Source organism: Chelonoidis abingdonii, chromosome 22, assembly GCF_003597395.2.
Source record: "Chelonoidis abingdonii isolate Lonesome George chromosome 22, CheloAbing_2.0, whole genome shotgun sequence".
Classification (NCBI taxonomy): domain Eukaryota; kingdom Metazoa; phylum Chordata; order Testudines; family Testudinidae; genus Chelonoidis; species Chelonoidis abingdonii.
In genome coordinates this window covers 21,138,310-21,151,858 of record NC_133790.1, presented here as the reverse complement: position 1 = coordinate 21,151,858, position 13,549 = coordinate 21,138,310, and the positions used below count along the sequence as shown (strand labels likewise).

At 43.2% G+C, this 13,549-nt stretch overlaps 2 protein-coding genes across 2 annotated transcripts in view; one reads left to right on the top strand and one right to left on the bottom strand.

Annotated features, from left to right (window-relative positions):
* GUCD1 (guanylyl cyclase domain containing 1) overlaps positions 1-201 on the bottom strand; it is an 11,688-nt gene extending 11,487 nt beyond the window's left edge. The window contains exon 1 of the mRNA XM_032801317.2: positions 1-201. This exon is cut by the window's left edge and continues 215 nt beyond it. The gene's annotated coding sequence lies outside the window, so the exon portion shown is untranslated.
* Positions 202-512: 311 nt separating this feature from the next.
* SNRPD3 (small nuclear ribonucleoprotein D3 polypeptide) lies at positions 513-6,005 on the top strand. Its single transcript, XM_032801319.2, has 4 exons — positions 513-616; positions 3,020-3,169; positions 4,524-4,716; positions 5,815-6,005. The coding sequence occupies exons 2-4, from the start codon at positions 3,044-3,046 to the stop codon at positions 5,874-5,876; spliced, it is 381 nt and encodes a 126-aa protein (XP_032657210.1). The 5' UTR covers positions 513-616; positions 3,020-3,043; the 3' UTR covers positions 5,877-6,005.
* Positions 6,006-13,549: the final 7,544 nt, after the last annotated feature.

Here is a 13,549-nt window from a genome sequence, read left to right as displayed (position 1 = left end):
GGCGGGGAAAGCTGCGGCTCCGGGCCCAGCCCCGCACAGAGGGGACCGGGGGAAGATGGGGTGAGGGGAACCGGCCGCCCTCAAGACGGCATCGCTATGCCCGCCCCAGGGCAAGGCTCCTTGGGGACTATTCCCGCCTCCCCCGAGAGCTGTCAGCAGCGCGCTCCCCCCTCCCCGGGGCGGAGGGTGTCAGCGAGGCAGTCCTCACAGGGCAGGCGTTATGGGGGGTATCTGCACCCCTGGCCAGATGCCCCAGTGATACACGGCGGGCGGGGATGGCTTTTCACTCCTGCCTCGGGGCCGTGTGTATTAAAACTCGCAGCGGCAGAGCCATGCGGCATTGTCGTTTCGCTCCCCGGCTCGTGGGCCGGGGAAGCAGGCGGAACCCTTGTTCCGGGCTGGTGTTTCCCCGCGGGACGCCCTGTCCAGAGACCCGTTGGGCTCACAAACCATAGAGTTGAAAGGAGAGAGGCGCTCGGGCTGCTCGGAAAGAGCGTTCTCTCTCTGGCAGCGAGGCCTTTCCGGATCCGGTGCGCGGTGCACGGTGGGATACCGGTGGAGGCCATTAGAGCGCTAAAGCTGAGCCCACGCTGAGCAGAGACGTGCCTCGCGGAGCGTAAGTGGCGGGCAGGAGCGCGGCCCCTCACCGGCGGGTGGGTGAACTCGGGACGCCCTGTGCGCGGGGAGCTGGGCTGGAGACTCCAGGAGGGTCTCGTCTCCTCAGCGCGCTCCCCTCCCCCTAGAGACCCTCGGTCGGCGCCCCCGGCCGTCCCCAGGGACGCGGACCTTGTCAGGGCCTGCGTTTTGCGATCGTCAAGTACCGTGGGTGCCATGAGCGTTATAGAGCGTGTGGTGTTAGCGGCTCCGGACGCTGGTTTGTTTTTATTCCGCTCCATGAGTGTGTCGGGGGCTCTCCATGGAGCGTTGGTTCGCTTGGATGCTTTTTTTTTTCGGGCCCAGGAGACTGGCAGGGTATCTCCGAGCACAACGCTCGAAGGTTTTGTATGTCTGACTAACCTGCTCCTTTTCAGGGGTCATCTTTGACTTTTAATAAAACAAAGAAAGGGTTAAAGTTTAGAACTGCCTTCAACTGAGTATTGAAACATCCCACTTCACCCTCCCCCACATTTCCCACCATCTTTCTTCCCCTTAATTGCAGCAGCTCTAGTTACAATGGGGGAAGGAATAGGGTGAGATGGGACCAAAACAGTGAGGTGTAGGTGCCAGGTGAGTCCTTCATCTGTTCAATTAGGAGTGGGTTTTTTACATAATTCAAAACATACCCTCTGGATCAGGGGTTCTCAAACTAGGGGTTGGGACCTGTCAGGGGTTTGGGACAAGTATCAGGGGGTAGCCATGTTAGTCTGTATCCACAAAAACAAGGAGTCTGGTGGCACCTTAAAGATTAACAGATTAATTTGGGCATAAATTTTTGTGGGTGATAAACCTCATTTCTTCAGATGCATGGAGTGAAAGTTACAGATGTAAGCATTATATAATGGGGGTCATGAGGTCAACTTCCACCCCAAACCCCGCTTTGCCTCCAGCATTTATAATCGTGTTAAATATATAAAAAAGTGTTTTTAATTTATAAGGGGGGGTCGCACTCAGAGACTTCCTGTGTGAAAGGGGTCACCAGTAAAAAAAAAAAAAAAAAAAAAAAGTTTGAGAGCCACTGCTCTAGATGTTTAGTAAGAATTACTTAATGATTTTTATTTGTTTTTTAAGTCACATAAATAGTTTTCTTGAAGTCTGTGAATGCATAAGTAAGGATTTGCAGTATCAGGCCATAATGCACATCAGTGGCCTTGACATAGCCTTTTAATAGGCTGCTTAGCCATTTCTTTCCAATTCAAAAGAAGTAATATCTCTTGTACCAAATTCTATTGGTGAAGGAGACAAGGGTTCGAGCTACATCAGAGCTCTTCTTCTGTTAATAAAGAGATTACTTCACCCACTTTTTCTCTCTAATGTCCTGGGACCAACACAGCTATAACAACTCTTTCCCGTACGGTAAGGTAATTCTTCTAGTGGAAGCTAAGTATATTCTCAATCTCAAGCATTTCTGAAAGGAAATAACTCTTGTATCAGAATGTTACTTTAAGTCAGATTGCTTCTGTGTCACTTTAACAGAAAATGTATATACTAAACAGTGCTCCCAAAGCTTGAGGAAATCCCTTATATAGTACAGATGCCTCTATCACAAGCTTGTAAAACTTTACACTAACGTCTATATCTTGGGGAATGTCCAGCATGTTGTATGTTTTTAATATGATGCTCAAAAATACAGCAATGTAATATGGAATACTCTTTTTGTAGTTCCTACCTCTTTGTAAATATCACTCTCATTAATAAATGAGATTGTGAATACATTGTGTGAGAGTCAGCATCTCTAACTGAAAGGAAAGTAGTACTTTCTTTCGCTAGTGTTTTGGCACTGCTGATTCCTCTCCTTTGATATTCTTACTCTGGTTTCATTTTGCTGGTATGGGCCATCACAAAGTTAGTTATGTCTACTTAACTCTTCTAAAATTATTATAAAGGAGCCTTTCGCTCCTTTCTTGACTAACCCATCAAATTCCTCAGTAATTCTTCTGAAAATGTAGAAAATTTGAAAAGTCTTTTTTCCCCATCCTCCATGACTTTCTGAGTTCCCCATTTCTTTCCCTGCTACCAAGATTTTGAGACCAACATGATCTTTAAAATAAAACTCTTTGGCATTTACATAGCTGTTCAATGTGCACAGAAGACTTAATCTTGATTACCTGTTCTGGGAATAGCCATGGTGACGGAAGTCCTGTTTATCAAGTTGACAGTTTTTAAGGGCACTGAATTTGTGGGGGGGCAGGGGAACAAAAATAGGAGTAAGTAGTTCTGTATTCTCTGGACTAGAAAAGTTTGTTAAAGGCTTCTAAGAGAAAATCTGTATTATGTAAGCAGAGCTTGTGGGCAAAGAAACTTACCACACTATTCCTCTTTTTTCTTTTCTTTTCTTTTCTTTTCTTTTTTTTGATCCTAGGTTTAGAGCTGTACTGCTGCAAAGATGTCTATCGGAGTGCCAATTAAAGTGCTGCATGAGGCAGAGGGCCACATTGTGACATGTGAGACCAATACAGGGGAAGTCTACCGTGGCAAACTCATTGAGGCGGAGGACAACATGAACTGCCAGGTATGTCTGGGAAAAGGGGGTGTGAATGGTGTGTTTTTGGAAAGTTCCATCTTTGGCTGATTGTCAGCTTTACTTAAACATTGACATTTTTATTCAGAGATAAAGATGAGTTATCCTGCTTCATAGCTTTGCCAAAATGACACAGTCTCACTTGTGACATTCTAGAGAGGGGACAGCTTAAACTTTTTGGTTTATAGGCAGGAGCGCCTGTTCCTATCAGAAATTCTTATGCATTTTTCAGAGCTCTATTCTGTGACAAGTTTGAGATAATGGCATTTCTGCTAAAACCATATGTTATATCAACAGCTAGCTTTGACTCTTGACTCATTAGTTCAGGATATGTTTTCTCCACTTCAGTGTTTTGAAAAGCTTTTTCTTAAACATTTTTTTTTAAAAGCACACACAAAGCCAGGTACTTGAATACGATGTAATTCTAATTGATTTTTAAGACTAGGGTTCCATGTTCAAATCGCATATCATTCTCGTCTCATGAGAAATTACTTTTGTTGGAATAAACTAATATAAAATATGTGATATTACGAAGGAAAGAGATTTCTTCTTGTCAGTGAGTTCTCAAAGCTTATTTTGGGTTAATGTGAACAACTTTAGGAATTTGTTACTAGAAATACAACTCTGGGAGTGATCAAAACAGCCTCTGAAATCACCAGGATTAGTCAAATTCAAATAGCTTAAACTGCTATTGTCTCTCATAAGCAACTGCAATTGACAAAGGGTGCCAGAGTTAACAGACCTTCTGAGTGCTAATTAAATAGTCCTTGGTGGTATTGTTTTTTGTGCACCAGGCTCCATGGCCTATTCTCTTCTTTCTTGCCCTCTTCCCCTCCCCTCCCCGCCCCCTCCAATCATGTTCCACACACACCCACCCACCAGTCTAATTTAATCTGCTGTGTACTTGTATGCTGATCTGATCTTGAATATTGAATCTGATTTTTGTTGGCTAGATTACTCTGACAAACACTCTGCACACAAGTAAAAGACAAAACTTATGTAAGGCTATGATGTCTTTGAAAGATTCTTGGTAATCTTGCTCTGCTGTTTCACTATATTCTCTTAACTGGGATTCCATTTACATTAGTCATCTTGCTGAAGCTTCTGAAAAATACCAGTCCATGTTAGCACAAAACAGATGAAAACTTCTCTCAGAAATCAGTTTTAAACCAGTTCTGGAAAGCCGTTCTGTTGAACACACACGTTCATGCTATTCTTTGGTCAGACAGCTTTCTGTGTTAGAAAGAAGATTTCTTTGAATCAGAATTCAGTAGCCAAAACAAACTGGAACACTTCACTATTTAAGAGGCCATTATAAGGCACTGATCAGTTTTATGACTTCCAGATGTCCAACATCACAGTGACATACAGAGATGGGCGAGTGGCACAGCTGGAGCAGGTGTACATCAGGGGTAGCAAGATACGGTTCCTCATTTTACCAGATATGTTGAAAAATGCTCCTATGTTAAAGAGCATGAAGAATAAAAACCAGGGTTCTGGGGCCGGACGAGGCAAAGCAGCTATTCTTAAAGCCCAAGGTGGGTACCTCTGTGTTTGGTAATTACGTTTCCTGTCAATTTGTTAGGAAAGTGAAGCGGGTGTCATCATCGAGGTCTGTAGTACAAAGAGTTTGATTTATTACATCACTTAAATGTGAACATTACAAGGAGTAAGAGAAGTTTATTTGGTAGACAGAGGGAAGAGTTAAATAATTGCAAAGTTTGCACTTTATTTATTTCTTTTTTTTCTTACCTTGATTTTATTGTCAAACTCAAATTTCTAGTGCTTTAGAAAATTTAAAAATAGTAATATTTGTTCAGAAATAACTAGACAGTTAGCCTAGTAAAATCTCAGCTCAACCTTCCCACATAAATATCAAGATCTTAGTGCTTCCCATGTATGTGTGCAGATTCTGGAGCAGCTATGTGCATCACTTAGATCTTATATGCAGTGATCTTTTTCTGAGCATTGGGTTAGTCAAATCTACTTCAGTTATCACTGAAGAATTAATTTAAATATAAAAATGGCAATTAAATACACAAGGATTTGAACTTAAAAGCCAGAAAAGTCAGACTTCCTTTATCTTTGTCTAGGCCTAAATTATGTGGCTTGGTGCATAACGATTAAGAGCAAATATTTTGGGTCTGTTTATGCTTATATAAATTACTTTGAAAGGTTTTTGCTCATAGGGATTAAGATGTTTGTAGAGCACTTTGAAATCTGTTCAAGCATGGTATGTAATAATGGTGATGGTAAAATGTTGTTCAAAAATGTCTCTGGCATGGCACTGACTTCTTAATACAGATCCCCTGGGCTGCAGGTTTGTGCCGCCAAATGGAATGAATACAAACGTTTCATTTTGTTTTACTTTCAATCCAATATTAGTTGCATCTGTTTCATGACTAGAAGCATGTAAACATTAGCTTCTGCTCCTCATCACAGAGCACTCTGGGAATTAGAGCAATACATCACCTTCTGAACTGTACAGGGTAACCTAGTTTCCACACTGCTAACCTAGCTCAAGAGGCTAGATACTGTAATGATTGGCACCACAAAAATACCTTTGATACAATGTATGTAGATTCTTACAAACATGCACTTATGTCAGATCCACTTGATCTATTTTTTTTCTTCAGTGGCTGCAAGAGGAAGAGGTCGTGGAATGGGCCGTGGCAACATTTTCCAGAAGCGAAGATAATTTTGGACTTAACTTACTCTCTCTCTTTTTTTTTTTTTTTTTTCTTTTTTTTTCTTTTTAAGGGTTTAATTTACTACTGGTGCAGTAGTTAGGGTTCTGTTTTAAATAAAATCTGTTTCTGACAAAATAGAGAGTTTGTTTGCTGTTGTGTGTTGACAGGTCTTGCCTGGGACATAGCTGATGAGGTGATGGCTTTTTGTAGCTGGAAGAGTATTGCAGATTATTTCCAAATCCATCTTGAAATAGAGAGACTGGTACCTGGATTTGTGTTCTCAGTATTTTTTGTTAAAACTTGAATTTCAAGAATGTCTTTGTGTCCCTCACTTTTCTCACTAAATCCTGTTGCCATCCACTCTGCAGAAATGAGTTCATTCACTATCCAAATCAGGAGCGGGCAAGCATTATGGCCCGAGGGCCACATCTTGGTGGGGAAATTGTATGCAGGGCCATGAATGTAGGGCTGGGGCAGGGGGTTGGGGCGTGGGAGGCAACTCAGGGCAGGTGGTACAGGAGGGGGTTCAGGGCAGGGGGTTGGGGTGTGGGCTGTGGCTCGGTGCCACTTATCTCAAGTGGCTCCAGGGTGTCAGTGGGGCTAAAGCAGGCTCCCTGCCTACTCTGACCCTGCACCACTCCTGGAAGTGGCCAGCATGTTCAGTAGTGGCTCCTGGGGCAGGGGGCAGGCAGCTCTGCTGCGTGCTGCCCTTGTCTGTGGGTACCACCTCCAAAGCTCCCATTGGCCATGGTTCCCTGTTCCAAGCTAATGGGAGCTGTGGGAGGTGGTGTCTGCAGGTGAGGGCAGTGCACAGAGCCCTCTGCCCCTCACATCCCTGGGGCCACAGGGACGTGATGCCGGGTGCTTCCAGCAGTGCGGGGGGGAGGGGCAGGGCAGGCAGGGAGCCTGCCTTAGCTCCACTGCTTCACTGGGCTGGCAATCCTGTGGGACGCATCCGGCCCATGGGCTGTAGTTTGCCCTCCCCTGATCTAAATGCATATTTTAGGTAAGAGAGAATTCATTTTCAACTGGCAGAGTGCTTGTGTCCCATGTGAAGTCTTTCAGGGGGTTGCTGTGGCCTTAAGTCTTGCTGTGACCCAATACAGGATCTTGGTGAGGATGACTGATTCGTTGCTGACGGTTCTGTAAGCACCATCTCTTGACGTTTGCTCTAAATCACCAAGTGAGCTGTTGAAGAAGCTGCTGTCTCATTTTGCAGTGCTATTAGCAGGAGGGAGGGAGTGGAGGAAAGGCATGCAACAGATCATGAGGAGGACAAGAGAATTTGGGGACTGGCTACCTTATTGGGTCATAATAATATGATTGAATAAACAGCTGGATGGTTGAGGATTTGCTGCCAAAACTATTACGCTACATTCAGAGAAAGGGCCAAACTAAAAATAGATCCCTGCATCTTACATATTGCAATAAGAATTTATCTCGAATCTAAGTTGTGATTTTCTCTCTTGAAAGATGCAGATAGCATAAGCATAGTCTCTGACTTTGCAAATATGAAAAGTTTGTCAGTCGGCATCGTTTTATAGTTCCCTGCAATCAGTATTTCAGTAAAGTGAATTGGTGTATCTGGAGAGTTTAAAATGAAAGATGGTCATTGCTTAGTTTCACAGCTGCTGCCACCTGACCTGTAATCGTAAGAGGTTAAAAGAATCATTTTGATTTGCTGTCAACATAATTTTTAGCAGTTTACCAGGTTGAACTCGCATTCAGTTCTGAACCCATAAGTATAGGTGAAGAATCTCCTTAATTTGCAGTTGTATTTTGCATCTTGCTGACTTATTTCCAGTAATCTTGTGATAACATTGGCAATTTTGTGTGCGCCCTTCCCATTAGCAGGGGACTATGACTTTAGTTTACAGTTGCGTTTTTGTAACTGGATGTGTGTCATTCCGGCTGTCTGTGAGAAGCCTGTGGGAAAAGCAGCATCTTTTAGGGACAGGCTTGCCAGCAGGGGAGACTGGGACACAGAGTAGTAGGAACAGGAGGTTATCATCTGCAGTCCTGGAAAGGGCAGCACCCAAACACAGGCTCCGGCCCCAGAAACTAAATGAGAGCAAGGCCCCATAGTGCTAGGCATTGGTGTAGCATGCCGTTGACTGCCTCCAGAAAGACCTCCAAGCCCTGCTGAATCTCACTGAGAATGTCTCCCCTTAGAGACCCAACCCTTCAATCTCACTGAACCTCATTGGACCCCCTACCCCAGCTGTGCCTCCAGGATGCGGTAGACAGACTTCGACTAGCTTGTCTTGAGCTAGCACACTAAAAATAGGGAATGTCATGGCTCTGGCAAAGACTCAGGCTAGTCAACCTAGCTCAGAGCCAGGGGTTAGGTGCACTTGAGAACCTGAGCTGACACCCAAGCTGCACTATCCACACCACTGTTTTTAGCATGCTAGCTCAAGCTGGTCTACCCAGGGTCAGAGGTTCACTTCCACGTGCGGTATGTAGACATACCCAGAGAGAGCTCCAACCCCACTGACTCTCATTGCACCCCAGTGATGACAAGGCCAATGAACAATTCATTTGCAAACTTAACACCATTAATTTGTGCTTGAATATGGACTGGGAATGGCTGGCTCACTACAAAAGCCATTTTCCCTCTCTTGGTACTGACACCTCCTCATCAAGTATTGGGAGTGTACCACATCCACCCTGACTGAATTGACCTTGTCGTCACTGGTTCTCCACCTGTAAGGTAACTCCCTTCTCTTCATGTGCCAGTATATTTATGCTTGTATCTGTAATTTTCACTTCATGCATCTGAAGAAGTGGGGGTTTTACCCACAAAAACTTATACCCAAATAAATCTGTTAGTCTTTAAAGTGCCATTGGACTTGTGGATACCGACGAACATGGTTACCCCTCTGATAATAAAATATAATTTACCTCTGAAAGCAGTATTTTTTAAAAGGGCATTTAAAGGAATTTGCCAACTGCCTCAATCACTTTCATGTCACAGACTGGGGTGGTGTAAACATAGCCCCCACAGTCAAAGTAAAGAATCTTAATTTGCATACAATCCTAATGCCCTCAAAATTCACCACCAATTGGTTGGAACACTCTCCTTTTTGATTTTTGAAAGTTCTGCTTAAAGCTCGGTAGGGTAAAACTGCACCAGTGTCCTCACTGAGGGGTGGCCTTCCCGATCAGAGGTGGATGATGCAGCTGTTTTGCCTTTTTTTAAAAGCTGTTTAGTAATCAGCCTCAGCAATAATGGTTTTAATGTGGAGGACAGGCCATCTGCTGTCTTCATGGCTTCCCTTAGCAACAAAGACCTGAGTTTCACAGAGACAATCCTCACAGGAAGATTGTCAATTTAAAAAAATGCAATTTAATTCAGGTTTATGCTTTTTCTGGGAGGGCTGCCATGCTGCATATTTAACAGCACATTCACTTTGGGGCTTTAATAAAGGGAAGAATCCAATGCCTTGGATAGTGAAGTTTATTCACAGGTAAAAGCTAGGTGGTGGTTGAGCCAACCACACCTCGCTAACACACACCTTGGATGGATTCACCCAGGCTGGCATTGCATGTGGCTGTTGGATGGCTACAACCGAGAATGAAGCTGATTTGTAAGTATGTATTTGTATTACTGTAGCACCTAGAGGCTGTAGTCATAGACCAGGACCCCATTGTGCCAGGTACTGTACAAACAGAATGAAAAGATGGCGCCTGTCCCAATGGGCTTATGATCAATGTGGGACAGACATTGTCACAGAGCAGGCTCATTTTCTCCTTTCATTTTAGTCTCTTAGCTGATTCTGGATCCTGTGAACCCTTCAGACCTGTGTCTGGGAGGCTGGACCAGTCAGAGCCCTGGCACCATGGAGCTGGAAAATCATGGTGTGACATATGCTATTGTCAATGGATGAAACAAGACATCAGTAGCTTGTCCGACCTAACCTGCATGACAGGTACTCCTCTTGTCTTCTGGAACTGCTTTCCTCTGTTCTAAGATAAACAGCTCCTGAAAGCCTTAGTGCTGAATCAGCAGAGTGCCTTATAACTAATTTCATACAGGCTGCAGTGCCGAGCTAAGGCCTGAATTGAGTCAGTAGGAATTCATCTTTTCTTTTAACTGAAAGAATGGTAGCTTCCCTGATGCATCTAAGGAAGGGTGTGCCATCAAGGAGGTGACAACTGGCTGTATCACAGAGGGGTGTCCGTTGCTTCATTTGGTCCCAGATGAGACAAGATGGCTGGTATCAAGTAGTTTCAAGGTAAATGTTCCTCTTCACATATAAAGCCCTTTTAAGTAATCTTGGTCCAGCCTCTTTATAGTTTCCCTCTGATCTCCAGGAGAAGTGAACGCTACTGTCAACTTACTAGCAGTCAGGCTAACCAAGACGTAATTTTACAAAGAATCTCAAAGGCCCGTACGTTTTCTCTGCCAATCAAAATTTTGTTCCTCTTCCTTTTTGATGAATTTAGCACTTTTAAATGGTGCCAGAGTGACAGCCTTAGAAAAGGGAAGTCAGCTGGAGGGTGGGCACTGATCAACTGGTTTTCTGAAAGCAGGCCCAGCATGTTGGGTGTTGAGTGGCCCTTGGAATGAAAGATGGAGTTAGAGATGAAAGGGCCTCTCGCTTTGCGTTTTGTTTTTAAATAGTTCAGCTGAGGTTGAAGCCCCTTAGGGAAAGGAGAGGGAAAATCAAGGACAGCTTTGTGACAACAGCTAAGTTTCCACTGGGGCTCCCAGCCTTTATGACTTGCAGCAGCTCCTTTAGGCAAAAATATTTGGGACTCTGGTAGATATCCCCAATGGTCTGGCCTGACATGCTCAAAATGCTACGTCTCAGGATTGCCTTGTAACAAGTTTCTTGGTTTTAAGTTGTCTGAAGAAAGTTTTTTGTGCTGTGATTCTAGGAAGAGCTCAAGTTGGGGGCAGATCATGGGTGATGAAGTTGATGATTTGCAGGAGGTTATTGGTGTCAAAGTTAGACTCAGGACTCACAGTTTGTCAGACCACTCTGTTTTATTAGCACAGCGCTCTGCTAATACACCCAGATAATGAGCCATGCAGGCCTAAAACAGTCTTATTTATACAGATAAAAGAGATGGGGAATTAGCAAGGGACAAAGTAAAAATCACTTCCTTACTGTTCTACGATCTACGGCTAATACTTTCACCAATTGCCTTAAACGGTGCAATAGTTCTATGTTATGTCTGTATTCCTGACACCTGGATTGCAACATTCAACAATTTTGCTTAAAGGTACAGACAACATTTCTTTAATCCTTTCTATTCTTACATATAATTCATTCTACTTTCACAATCCTCCTTTTGGTCAGGCGCACACGCCATGACCAACAATTACTGGTTCCACAAATTAACGTGTTCCTTATCTCTCTTGTTCATCAGTGATATTTAAAATTATTATATTAGCACTCTGTTTTTGAGGCAGTTACTTGGGTGACACAATTCTGGATATAGGAGATTTAACTGAAAGCATACAAAAATTACTAAGATTCAAACAGGATAGTTAGGCTCCCTGAAACACCAGTTTCCTATGCAGAGAAATTGAACAGGTTACTTAGCCACTTCCATAAGAACTTGGCTCTACTTGGGAAGAGATATGCGATTTGTTCTAAGTGGCTAGCGGCGCGATTTATTACCTCATTGGTATCGTCAGGTATATGAAACAGCAACATTGTTTTTCAATGAGAGCACAGGTCCCTCCTTTGGCCGCCAGCACTATGTCCAATGCCTGACGGTTCTGAGGGCCACCTGTCAGATTCCCCCTGTTTCTTTGGCCAGGGCTCTTAAACTTTCTCCGGTTTTATTTGCCATTATTTTTAACTACTGCTGTGTAACCTCAGGAGCCTTTTTTTTGCCTGGTGTATTACTCCCCAAGTGGGATAAAGGAACTGCCAATAGCCTCTTCCCAGGTGTCATTACTGTTCCATATTGTGTTAAACAGACAAGGTCCTCCAGTGAGGTCTGGGGAATTGAGTGGGATAGCCAGGACAGGAACACCAGTTTGAGAGTGGGCTGGGATGTGGCTGCAGACCCAGCATTTAGAAATAATAAGGGTCTGAGCTATCCACACTTGCTGCTGGATAAAAGAATTGTCATTGTGGACTCCCAGACCTTAAGACACCAGCAGCGAGGAACAGGCACCACCAGAGGCGCATGTTGGAGGCAGGGCCCTTCTGGTTCTGACAACCTCAACTGAGGGAACTGCAGTCACAGTTTTATGTCCACCAGGCAGCAGGCGCTAGGCTCACTACTGCTTCTTCTTGGGCCTTGCTTTATGTAGTCGTCTGCTTCTGGCAACCCTTACGAGAGCATAGATTGTAAGGTATTGCAGGCTGTTTCTCTACGTCTTCTTCTGGAGTCAAAATGACTCTGCGTGGTCCTGAGGTGGTGATTGGTTCACTGGGGGGGTACATTCTTACACTGAAGCATGCATCCACTCTGAGATGCCAGACAGTTTAAACAGCCGTCGGGGTAGTAAGCAGTGCTTTAAGTTTCTTTAGTTACTTCTCCCTTGACTCTGGCTATAACAATGGCCTTCACACCTTATCTTTTCCTGATGCATACATTCCTCATTCACACAAATAGATTGAGAATACAAACAGTAGTATTTTTATATCGAAAAAAAAAGCATTGCAAATTAAACCTTGCTAAGTTTTACAATTAATAACTAAGACAATTTACATTGAGACCCAGGCCTTCAATGTGTTCTCTAATTTACTTAACAGACACAATAGAGAATCCTGTCTCTTACTAACTAAATCTTAAAACAAAGAGTTAAGAGAGGGCCCAATTTGTAATGCATATGGGAAAATGGAATCTTATAGTCCCAGAGGGTCTTTTCTTTCTGCTATTCCAAAAGGGTGGCTAGCAGGATGAAATCAAATCATACATTATTCTTTGGGACATTATAAAATCCTGGGACATTATAAAATCCTGCTCCTACATATCCCCCTTTTGACACTAAGATTATTAATCGCCAGTGTCACTTCTTATTTAGTCCACGTAATAGAAAAATACTGGGGAGGTGATTGGGCTGTGGCTTTAGCTTTGCACACATTTGTTTTATCCACCAGCACATATTTAAACATTTTTTAATTAAACAAATACAATTTAAAACCAAAAACAATTAGGGGTAGTAACATTATTTGGTAACTGTTTGCCATTCAGTGCCAAGCTTGATAGAGAACTCAGCTAAATCAGTGCTTACAGTAAGCTGAGACTGTTTGTTGTTGTTGTGGCAAATAGTAAATGTGATTATTGGTAAACACAGTACTTACATTACATTTACAATTGTCTTCTGGTGGTTGCTAACACTTTTTTTAAACACTTTTTCCCAAGAATTAACACATACACATAGCCATTATACAGTAACTTGGATTATCTGAAAGACAAAAATACATTTTTTCTACCCCCTTTTGGGGTGGCATTGATTATTACTTAAAAGATTCCTTTCTTTTACAAATACCCTTGCCTGATTGCAGGCAAACAGAGGAATTACCCCATATTTTCCTGTTTTTTTCTTTTTGGTTGTTTTATAGCAGGCCAGTTTTAATGGCTTCTACTTTTTAAGGGTTATGGGAAATTATTCCACTGTTTAGTTAATTAATTCATGAGGTGGTGTACCTCAAGTTTTCCTCTTAATAGCAGACAAGCTGTAATGTTTTTTCCTGCTGTTTAAGCTTAA